The sequence below is a fragment of the Hemitrygon akajei genome, chromosome 25, assembly GCF_048418815.1.
Source record: "Hemitrygon akajei chromosome 25, sHemAka1.3, whole genome shotgun sequence".
Classification (NCBI taxonomy): Eukaryota; Metazoa; Chordata; class Chondrichthyes; order Myliobatiformes; family Dasyatidae; genus Hemitrygon; species Hemitrygon akajei.
The window spans coordinates 2,859,028-2,871,392 of record NC_133148.1 but is presented as its reverse complement, the minus strand read 5'-3'; the positions used below and the strand labels follow the sequence as shown (position 1 = coordinate 2,871,392).

At 50.6% G+C, this 12,365-nt stretch overlaps 1 protein-coding gene across 1 annotated transcript in view; it reads left to right on the top strand.

The window, feature by feature from the left end:
• LOC140716329 (adenylate cyclase type 2-like) overlaps positions 1 to 8,099 on the top strand; it is a 66,434-nt gene extending 58,335 nt beyond the window's left edge. The window contains 5 exon segments of the mRNA XM_073028941.1: positions 630 to 776; positions 930 to 1,037; positions 2,254 to 2,368; positions 5,789 to 5,913; positions 7,215 to 8,099. Coding sequence (XP_072885042.1) covers positions 630 to 776; positions 930 to 1,037; positions 2,254 to 2,368; positions 5,789 to 5,913; positions 7,215 to 7,367 — 648 coding nt within the window. The 3' untranslated portion in view covers positions 7,368 to 8,099.
• Positions 8,100 to 12,365: the final 4,266 nt, after the last annotated feature.

Here is a 12,365-nt window from a genome sequence, read left to right as displayed (position 1 = left end):
CTACTGGTCCTCTAGGTTCAGGGGTTCAGCTCAGGGCTAACAACCCTGACTGGTCAAACAAAACGGTTACGGAAACAGTAATGGAGAACCCTTCTGAATCTGCACATCAGCATTCCTGAGTCTGCACCCAGGACTTGCATGACTGACAGTAATGTAAACCAAGCTACTGACACAGTGAAGGAAGCCCGAATGTTGCCAATGTTTCAACACGATGAAATACATCAAAGAAAGAATTTGAGAACATGTCACTACCTGGTTGCACAAACAAGGCGATGAAAGGGGTTAGTGCAGTTTGCAATGGAAATGCCAATGGAGTCAGTCTGGATGTTTTGTGATCACATTGTCTCTAATTTCTTCACGTTAAACCGTACAGTGAAGATGAGGGAGAGGGACAGGGAGGGAGATGAGAAGGGGGATGAGGGCAGAGAAGGGAAAGAGAAAAAGTGAGGGTTGTAGGGGAAGGGGGAGGGATGGATAGTGGGGAGGTGTCTCTCTGGGCAGAGGGTGTGTGTGGCGGGGGAAAAGCGATGCATCTGATGTTATTGGAATCTCTATTGCCCATTCTCCTTACCCGTGACTCATTCACCCCCCTCTCCCTCCTCCCCCGCCTCCCTAATTTTCGCCTTCAGGACCTCTACCACCAGTCCTATGACTGTGTATGCATCCTGTTTGCCTCCATTCCTGACTTCAAGGAGTTCTACTCGGAGACCGGCGTCAACCACGAGGGGCTGGAGTGCCTGCGGCTCCTGAACGAGATCATTGCCGACTTCGATGAGGTAAGAGCCCAATTATGAATCCTCCGTGTCTTCAGGGTCCAGACACACACACACACACACACTGGGATTAAACCTGGGGTTCCCGAGCCCTGGGGCAATGACTCTTAACCGCTGAGCTGCCCGGTTCTCACTCTCTCTCCCTCTCAACCACAGCTCCTCTCAAAACCCAAGTTCAGCGGTGTGGAGAAGATTAAAACCATCGGCAGTACCTACATGGCGGCATCTGGTCTGAATGCTGCTCTAGGCCAGGAGGGCTTGCAGGTAATGGGCTGAAAGGCCTTTCTGTAAGTGGGAGGGGGTAGAGCAGAGCGATGGCTGCTGCGAGAGGAGGAGTGACAAGGTGAGGTGGAGGAGAGAAGGAAGGGGGAAGAGGGGGAGGGAGAGAGGGAGGAGAGAAGTGTGGGGGAGGGGAGAAAGAAGAGGGGGAAGGGGGAAGAGAAGTGGAGGGGGAGAGGTTAAAGGGAAGGTGTAGGAATGGTTGGGGGAGGGAGAGTAGGAAGAAGAAGACGAGGGGAGGGAAATAAGGAGGGGAGGGGTAGGAAAAAGAAGGGGAGAGAGAGGGAAAGAGAGGAGGGTTAGAGGAGAGAGAGGGGAGGGGGAGAGGGTTGTGGATTGATAGAGAAATGGTGGGAGAAAGAGAGGAGAGGTGGAGAGGGTGACATGGAGAATAGTCAATGATGAACACACACAGTGCTGCAGGCAGAATGGGGAGGGGTTGGCTGTGATGTGGGGGGGAGGAATATTTGTCTCAGCAGCTCCGACAGTGGCAGCACAGTGTTGCCCGGTGGGGGTTTGTTGCTGGCTGGCTTAACTTCTCTGCCCACGCTCTCTCGATATCTCCCCTCCCAATTCCCACCCTGTTCTCCCCACTCATTCCCTCTCCACTGCACACTCCCCATCTCTCATCCCCTTTCCCCACCCCTCTCTCTCTAACCCCTTATCTCGTCACTCCCTTCTCCCCCTTCTCTCTCACTTTCCTTTTCTACTCCCTTTCCCCCTTCTCCCCTTTCTAACCTCTCTTTCGCTTCCCTCTTTCCCCTCTCTCTCTTCCTCCCCTCCCCTCCCTCCTCTCTCCACTTTCCCTTCTCCCCCACACTTTCACTACCCCTTTCCCCACCCCCTCTCCCTACACTTGCCTCTGCCCCTTCCTCTCTCCCAACCATCCTCTCTCTCCTGCTCCCCCCCCATCATCTCTGTCTCTGTCCTGCTCCCCCTCTCCCCATCATCTCTGTCTCTGTCCTGCTCCCCCCCTCTCCCCATCATCTCTGTCTCTGTCCTGCTCCCCCCCTCTCCCCATCATCTCTGTCTCTGTCCTGCTCCCCCCCCTCTCCCCATCATCTCTGTCTCTGTCCTGCTCCCCCCCTCTCCCCATCATCTCTGTCTCTGTCCTGCTCCCCCCCTCTCCCCATCATCTCTGTCTCTGTCCTGCTCCCCCCCTCTCCCCATCATCTCTGTCTCTGTCCTGCTCACCCCGCAGGACTCTGAACGGAACTACGCCCATGTCGGGGTGATGGTGGAGTTTGCGGTGGCCCTGATGGCGAAGCTGGACTTTATTAATAAGCACTCCTTCAATGAATTCAAGCTCCGGGTTGGTACGTATCTCCTGAGCCCATACCCCTTCCATCCCTGTCAGTTCCACCACCCCCTCTCCAATCTGCTGGGGTCAGGCAGCCACTCCTGGTGACCTACTGTACCCTGTCTCACACAACCCATCGGGCCTGGACATTCTGTGCAGATATTCCCCATGAATGAAAGCAGTTCGGTCCTGACCAAAGCCTCTTCAGCACAGAAACAGGTCCTTTGGACCAACCTTACCCCTCCCCCCTCCCAATTTGCCCCTCATTGGGACCATATTCCCTACATTGTACCTATTGAGGTCACTGTCTAAAGGCTTCTTGATTATATCTGATTCCACCACCGTCTCTGGCAACAAGCCCCAGATATCAATACCTCTCTGTGAGGAACACTTACCCCCTCAGATCCCCTTTAAATCTCTAGCCTCTTCATTTAAACCTAAGTCCTCTTTTTTCCTGATACACTGACCACCGGGGAAAGAGATTCTCACTCTCTCCCCTCAATGCCTCTCACAGACCTCTACCAGGTCACCCTTCGGTCTCCTTCACTCCAGGGAGAGCTGTCCCAGCCTGTTTGATCTCTCCTTCAGCCCCGATCACATCCTCCGACGTGGCACTGAGTAGACTGCAGACGATAAGACAGGACTGGAGTGAAGCCATTTGGCTCATGAAGTTTGCTCCACGATTTGATCATGGCCTATTTATTTCCTGTCTCAACCTCATTCTCCCTGTAACCTTTGACATCCTTACTAATCAACAACCTATCGATCTCTGCTTTAAATATACCCAATGACTTGACTCCACAGTCAATCTGCGGCAATTAATTCTCCAGTCTCTGTCTAAAGAAATTCCTCCTCACCTATATTCTAACGTGACATCCTTGCCCTCTGGTCCTAGATTCTCCCACTATAGGACATATCCTTTGCACGTCAAATGCAGGAACTGGGACATCATGTTATAGCCGTACAAGACTTTGGCGAGACCACAGCTGGCGTACTGTGTGCAGTTCTGGCCGCCCAGCTATAGAAAGGATATGATTAAGCCAGTAAAGGTGCAAAGGAGATTCACCAGGATTTTGCCGGGACCGAAGGGTTTGAGTTATAAGGAGAGACTGGACAGACTAGGACTGTTTACCCTGTAGTGAAGGGGTGACCTGATGGTGGTTTATAAAATCATGAGGGGCAGAGATAAGGTGGACACCCCATGGTAAGTGAGTCCAGAACTAGAAGCCACAGGTTTAAGTTGAAAGTGAAAGGAGTTAAAGAGAGCCTGACGGGTAACTTTTCCACACAGAGGGCGGTGGGTACGTGGAAGGAGCTGCCAGAGGTGGTAAAAGAGATGTGTACAATTACAATTAAAAGACGTTTCGACAGGAATGTGGATAAGCAAGGTCCAGAGGGAGATGGGCCAAACGTGGACAAATGGGACTAGCTTAGGTAGGCACCTTGGTCGACACAGGCGAGTTAGGCCTGTTTCTATTCTCTGCGACTCTATCACAATCTCTCTCCTGTAGATCTCTATCTGGCCTTCCCTCGTTCCAGGGAAGGCAGTCTGAGCTTGCCAAGTCTCTCCCCGTCCTCCAATCCAGGCAATATTTTGGTGAATCTCCTTTGCACTCTCTCCAGCGCGACTGCATTTTTGCTGTATTCTGGCACCGCAGTACTGCACACTGCTCCAGGTGCGGTCTGACCAGCGTTCTGTAAAGTTCAACGTGCCCTTCCTAACTCTCCGCACAGACCAGCGATGGGAAGTCTGAGGTGCACTTCACAGATCGAATAGGATTGGTGGTGATGCGGTAAATGGGTGGTCGAAGGAGCAGGATGGACTGGACAGCCTGATGCTGTGCTTACTGGGTAGACTTGCTTCTCTCCTGTGCCTGTTCCTGACAGCTCTTGGCCCACTTCCCATGTTCCCTCAGACATCCATCCGCTTTCTCTTCAGACACCTGCCGGCATTGAGAATCCCCACGATCTGCCACTCCTCCAAGGGAAGAACACGCAACGTGAACAGTACGGCTCAGGGACCTTCGGCCCGCAGTCTCTGTGCTGTACTTGGTGCTGAATGAAACCAAATCCCTTCTGCCTGCAAAAGATCCATAACTCTCCATTCCCGGCACGTGCGTGTGTCTGTTTAACAGCCCCTTAAACACGTCTGTTGGATCTGTTTCCACCTCCGGCCCTGGCAGCCCATTCCGGGCATCCACCACTCTGTGTTTAAAATCTTGCTCCACAGCTCCACACATCTTCTTTAAAAAATGTTCCCCACACTCCCTTTAAACCCACTGGGACCCCATTCCTCACACTAAACCCACTGGACCCCGTTCCCCACACTCCCTTTAAACCCACTGGGACCCCATTCCTCACACTAAACCCACTGGACCCCGTTCCCCACACTCCCTTTAAACCCACTGGGACCCCATTCCTCACACTAAACCCACTGGACCCCGTTCCCCACACTCCCTTTAAACCCACTGGGACCCCATTCCTCACACTAAACCCACTGGACCCCATTCCCCACACTCCCTTTAAACCCACTGGGACCCCATTCCTCACACTAAACCCACTGGACCCCATTCCCCACACTCCCTTTAAACCCACTGGGACCCCATTCCTCACACTAAACCCACTGGACCCCATTCCCCACACTCCCTTTAAACCCACTGGGACCCCATTCCCCACACTCCCTTTAAACCCACTGGGACCCCATTGCTCACACTAAACCCACTGGACCCCGTTCCCCACACTTCCTCTGGGGTCCTATTATTCCTCTGGGACCATAGATATAGGAGCAGAAATTGGCCATTTGGCCCATCGAGTCTGCTCTACCATTTCATCATAGCTGATCCTTTCAGCCCTAATCTCCTGCCTTCTTCCTGTATCCCTTCATGCCCTGACTAATCAATGTTTATCAACCTCCACGTTAAATATACCCAATGACTCGGCTTCCACAGTCATCTGTGGCAGTGAATTCCACAGATTCGCCTCTCTCTAACTAAAGAAATTTCTCTTCATCTCTGTTCTAAATGGACGTCCCTCTGTTCTGAAGTTGTGCCCTCTGGTCATAGACTCCCCCACCATAGGAAACATCCACTCTATCAACCCCATTCTTTACATTCTCTCTAAAACCACTGGGACCCTGCTCACTCCACAATCCCTTTAAACCCACCAAGGTCCCACACCCCACTCCTATTAAATCCACCGGGGTCTCATTCCCCACCGTCCCAATGAGCCCACCAGAGTCCTGTTCCCCACCCTTCCTTTGAATTTAAGGGTACCCTGTTGCCATCAGTACAAATCCAACACAGTTGACACTATTGGACACTATCTGCCTTATCTGCAGAACTATAGCTATGAAGCAATGGTACGTGTTGCCAGGACATTGGAGAGGATGTGGTTGCTATGGACTCCAGGTGACTGTACCCATTTTGCTTCCTCTCAGGCATAAACCATGGGCCAGTCGTTGCCGGGGTGATCGGTGCCCAGAAACCCCAGTACGACATCTGGGGCAACAGTGTCAATGTGGCGAGTAGGATGGACACCACAGGGATCTTGGGCAGGATACAGGTAAATAGTGCTCAGGCAGGCACTGCAGGAGGCAGCTCTGGTGACCACTGAAGGACCCATTTACTCCCACTATCCAATTCCAACAGACCCTAGCCCTTGCCAAACACTCCCACTCTACACAATCCTGATGGACTCAACAGTTCCCATTCACTCCCACTGTACACAATCCCAACAGGATCCAACTCCTACCATACACAATCCCAATGGAACCCATCCCTTCCCATTCACTCCCACCATCCAAAATCCCAATGGAACCCAGTCCTTCCCATTCACTCCCACTGTCCACAATCCCAATGGAACCCACCCCTTCCCATTCACTCCCACCATACACAATCCCAATGGACCCCACCCCTTCCCATTCACTCCCACCGTACACAATCCCAATGGACCCCACCCCTTCCCATTCACTCCCACCGTACACAATCCCAATGGACCCCACCCCTTCCCATTCACTCCCACCATACACAATCCCAATGGACCCCACCCCTTCCCATTCACTCCAACCATACACAATCCCAATGAACCCCACCCCTTCCCATTCACTCCCACCGTACACAATCCCAATGGACCCCACCCCTTCCCATTCACTCCCACCGTACACAATCCGAACAGACACCACCCCTTCCCATTCACTCCCACCGTACACAATCCCAATGGACCCCACCCCTTCCCATTCACTCCAACCATACACAATCCCAATGGACCCCACCCCTTCCCATTCACTCCAACCATACACAATCCCAATGGACCCCACCCCTTCCCATTCACTCCCACCGTACACAATCCCAACAGACCCTACCCCTTCCCATTCACTCCCACCGTACACAATCCCAACAGACCCCACCCCTTCCCATTCACTCCCACCGTACACAATCCCAACAGACCCCACCCCCTCCCATTGACTCCCACCATACACAATCCCAATGGACCCCACCCCTTCCCATTCACTCCCACTGTACACAATCCCAATGGACCCCACCCCTTCCCATTCACTCCCACCATACACAATCCCAATGGACCCCACACCTTCCCATTCACTGCCACCATACACAATCCCAATGGACCCCACCCCTTCCCATTCACTCCCACCGTACACAATCCCAATGGACCCAACCATCAATGGATGACTCTTCACTGCGCAAATTATTGGGTAGTTTCTGGCTCCAGGTGGAGGGTGAGTTTCTGACAGAATCTCTCATCTAGTTGCTCTCCTTCTCCCTTCTCTCCTACTGCTTTCCTCCACCTCCTTTTTCCCCACCTCTCCCCCTTTCCACTCTCCTCTCCCTCCCTCCCCTCCACAGGTGACAGAGGAGACCTGCAGGGTCCTGCGCCGCCTGGGCTACAGCTGCCAGAACCGTGGGCTGATCAAGGTCAAGGGCAAGGGCGACCTCCGCACCTACTTTGTTGCCACCGACTTGTCCCGCTCCAGTTCCCAGGGCAACGTACTGAACTGACTGTTCCCCCACCCCCACCCCCAGCATCCCGTCGCACTCACTGCCCCCACTGACCCGAGATGGACTCGCCTCGCAGCGGTGAACATCAGCGGCTGTTGGGATGGAGGGGGAAGGAGACGAGGGGACAGAAAAGGAAGCGAGCGGAGTTGAAAGCATGATGGCTGTCAATAGGAAGCCTTCGAACAACTGTGGCCCCACCTGGGTTTCAGAGCAGCGGGGGGCTTGGTGGCACGCCCCTGGCTTCTCCAGCCCCAGCAACATCCTAGAGCAAAGCAGAATTGTTTCGTCTAACTAGGTGCTCTTGTAGCTACTGTGCACTGTATTTGTATGCTAGTTTGGCGCACTGTGTGTGTGTGTGTGAGATCCTTGGAAGCACCCGCATGTGGCCACCAATGCGCCCCACGGGTCATGCCTGTTTGTGTCCAACCCAAATCCCTGGAAGTGTGCGATGAGATGGTGCCTCACCCTGTGTCGAACCCGGCCCAAGGAAACGTGTGAGGGGACGGTGAGGAGGAAGCCTCACTCTGTGCCTGACCCTATCCCTGCCGAAGAACATACTGGACTGAACAAAATAATCCCCACTCCCACCGCCAGCTGTTTGCATCTGTCATTTGAAAGAATCTCGTATCCACCCTGGATGGGATGATCTCTTTGCATGTGTTTACTAGGTCTCTTGTTACCAGCAGGCCGTTATTATGTGTTATTGTGCAATAAAATAGTTCCGTTTCTTTATTGCTGTTTCCTGTTTCCTCTTGGGATATCTCCACAACACATACTTTGGGAGGATCTGCCTGACCCTGGGATCCGGACTAACGCCCTTCCTCGGAATCTGGGAGGAGCTCACAGACATCATTTCACCACACAGGAGGCTCTCTCAGTGGACACATTCCCTTCCCAGTCACTCTATGCAAACCCATCTCTTCCCGAGTGTGGGAGAGTGTGTGAGGGTGAATGTGTGTATGAGGGAGAGTGTGGGAGTGTGTAAGGGGGAGTAAGAGAGAGAGAGAAGAGAGGGAGTGAACATATGTCTGGAGGGTAAAGAGGGAGTTTGTACATGGTGTGATGAGGGGGTGTGTGAACACGTGTGCATGAGGGAGAATGTGTGAGAACATATGAGGAAGTGTGTGTATTTGTGTGCATGTGTGGTAGACTTTGGATGTGGAAGATTGTGTGTGTGTGTGTGCACGCGGTGGACTATCTGGATGTGGAAGTGTCAGTGGGAGGTAAGAGAGAGTGTGAGTTTGTGGATGAGGGGAAGTGTGTGAGAGGGAGAGCATCGGTGTGAGAGAGTGTGTATGGATGAGGAGAGAGAGAGATAGACATGGTGGGGGTGCGCAGACAGGGTAAGAATGTCTACCTGTTGGATCTGCTTTGAACAAATCTTGTGACCGGGAATCAATGATATCCACTCCAGAGCTCAAAAGTTCCATCATTAGCTTGGCAGAAGGATCATGGCCCAACTATGCAGTAAGCGTTTGACCCTTTTTATAAACAGTGATGTCAGACTCCAGCTGGGGTTTCCTGCCTGCACTCGGCTTCGAATGAGTGAAGAGGGGGAGGGAGGAGAATGGTTACGGTGGGACTGAAGCATTGAGGTGGAAATGAGAATACAACTCATGCTCCTAATTTATGTTTATAATTGTAATTAGAAGCACAGGCCAGGAAGATGGCAGCACTAGATGCAAGGGATGTAACAACATGGAGGAAAGAAATCAGACTGCCAGAAATTCATTTGAAGTCAATTTCGGTCTCTTGGCTCAGCCTTGTTGGCTAGTTTTGAAGGGCATAAATGGTCATCCCATCCAGCAAATATCCAAATGAAAAAACAGAAGTTTTCTTCAGCAGTTATAGAGAGATAACTTTGATTTTCTCAGCCAGATGGGTGAAAAGCGTGAATAAAATTGGTTCAACATGACCGTTTGAGGTGCTGAAGTTGTGACGGGAAAGTGACCTTTTTGCCCTCAAGGAAACCTGCTCCAAAAGAGGATCGTTTAGCAAAATAGCAAATAAAAAATAATGATTTAACTTATTTGACTGGGAACAAACTCTTGTCACAGGTGCTATAGCCCCCTGCTCTACTCGCTTTACGCCAATGACTGTGTGTCTCAGTCCAGCTCCAATGTTATATTCACGTTTGCTGATGGCACCGCTGTTCCTGGCTGTATCAAAGATGGTGATGAATCAGAATTCAGGAGGGAGACTGAAAATCTGGCTGAATGATGTCATAACAATGAACTGAGTTCACTGGGGACCCGAGTCACCCCAACCACAAACTGTTCCAGCTGCTACCATCTGGGAAACGGTACAGCAGCATAAAAGCCAGGACCAACAGGCTCCGGGACAGCTTCTTCCACCAGGCCATCAGCATCAATTATCAGAGATCCTTACCACCCAGGCCGTGCTCTTTTCCTGCTGCTGCCATCAGGTAGAAGCCTCAGGACTGCCACCAAACAGTAGCATGGATATTGGGTGCAAGTTGAATAGGGAGTTAACATTGGCATGTGGCAAAGGTAATGTTGCAGTAGTTATGGGGGATTTCAACATGCAGGTGAACTGGGAGAATCAGGTTGGTGCTGGACCACAGGATAGGGAGTTTGTAGAGTGCCTACGGGATGCATTCTTGGAACAGCTTGTATGAGAGCCGACCAGGGACAAGACTATTCTGGATTTAGCGTTATGTAATGAACAGGATTTGATAAGCGATCTCACAGTAAAGGAGCCATTAGGAGGTAGTGATCACAATATGATAAGCTTTTATCTGCAATTTGAGAAGGATAAGGGCAGCTCGGAGGTATCAGTGTTGCAGATGAACAGGGGAAACTATGGAGCCATGAGGGAGGAGCTGGCCAAAGTTGACTGGACGGATAGCCTAGCAGAAAAGACAGTGGAACAGCAATGGCAGGTATTCTTGGGAATAATGCACAAGGTGCAAAATCAGTTCATCCCCCAGAGAAGGAAGGATTCAAAGGGGGGAAAGGGGCCACAAAGGAAGTCAGAGATTGCATAGCATTAAAAAAAAGGAAATATGACAGAGCTAAGGTGAGTGGGAGGACAGGTGATTGGGAAGTGTTTAAGGAACAACAGAACTTAACTAAAAAGACAATACGGGGAGAAAAAATGAGGTACGAATGCAAGCTAGCCAGGAATATAAAGGAAGATAGCAAAAGCTTTTTTAGGTATGTGAAGAGAAAGAAGATAGTTAAGAACAACGTTGGGCCCTTGAAGAATGAATTGGGTGAAATTGTTATGGAAACAGAGAAATGGCAGAAGAATTTAACGAGTACTTTAGATCTGTTTTCACTAAGGAAGTCACAAGCAATCTCCCAGATGTATGGATGGGCCAAGGACATCGGGTAACAGAGGAAATGAAACAGATTGACATTCGGAAGGAAACGGTGATGAGAAGACTGATGGGACTGAAGGCTGACAAATCCCCAGGTCCAGATGGTCTGCACCCTAGGGTACTAAAGGAGGTGGCCCTGGAAATTGCGGATGCATTGGTAATCATTTTCCAATGTTCCTTAGATTCAGGATCAGTCCCTGAGGATTGGAGAATGGCTAATGTTATCCCACATTTTAAGAAAGGAGGGAGGGAGAAAACAGAGAACTATCGACCTGTCAGCCTGACATCGGTGGTGGGAAAGATGCTAGAGTCTATTATTAAGGATGCAATAGTGGCATATCTAGATAGCAGTGATAGGATTGGGCCGAGACAGCATGGATTTACCAAGGGTAAATCATGCTTGACTAATCTGTTGGAGTTTTTCGAGGATGTAACCAGGAAGTTAGACAGGGGAGATCCAGTGGATGTAGTGTACCTCGATTTTCAGAAGGCATTTGATAAGTTCCCACATAGAAGATTGGTGGGTAAAATCAAAGCTCATGGCATCGGGGGGAAGGCATTGACATGGATAGAAAACTGGTTGGCAGATAGAAAGCAAAGGGTAGCGGTGAATGGGTGTTTCTCGGAATGGCAGGTGGTGACTAGTGGGGTGCCACAGGGCTCGGTATTGGGACCACAGCTGTTTACCATTTACGTTAACGATTTGGATGAAGGCATAGAAAATAACATCAGCAAATTTGCTGATGATACTAAGCTGGGTGGCAGTGTGACATGTGATGAGGATGTTAGGAGAATTCAGGGTGACTTGGATAGGCTGGGTGAGTGGACAGATACTTGGCAGATGGCGTTTAATGTGAATAAGTGTGAGGTTATCCACTTTGGGAGTAAGAACAGGAAGGCAGATTATTATCTGAATGGTGTAGAGTTGGGTAAGGGAGAAATACAAAGAGATCTCGGAGTCCCTGTTCATCAGTCACTGAAGGTGAATGAGCAAGTGCAGCAGGCAGTGAAGAAGGCTAATGGAATGTTGGCCTTTATTACAAAGGGAATTGAGTACAAGAGCAAGGAAATCCTCTTGCATTTGTACAGAGCCCTGGTGAGACCACACCTGGAGTATTGTGTACAGTTTTGGTCTCCAGGGTTAAGGAAGGACATCCTGGTTGTAGAGGAAATGCAGCGTAGATTCACGAGGTTAATTCCTGGGATGTCTGGACTGTCTTACGCAGAGAGGTTAGAGAGACTGGGCTTGTACACGCTGGAATTAAGGAGATTGAGAGGGGATCTGATTGAAACATATAAGATTATTAAGGGATTGGACAAGATAGAGGCAGGAAATATGTTCCAGATGCTGGGAGAGTCCAGTACCAGAGGGCATGGTTTGAGAATAAGGGGTAGGTCATTTAGGACAGAGTTAAGGAAAAACTTCTTCTCCCAGAGAGTTGTGGGGGTCTGGAATGCACTGCCTCGGAAGGTAGTGGAGGCCAATTCTCTGGATGCTTTCAAGAAGGAGCTAGATAGGTATCTTATGGATAGGGGAATCAAGGGATATGGGGACAAGGCAGGAACCGGGTATTGATAGGAATTGATCAGCCATGATCTCAAAATGGCGGTGCAGGCTCGAAGGGCCGAATGGTCTACTTCTGCACCTATTGTCT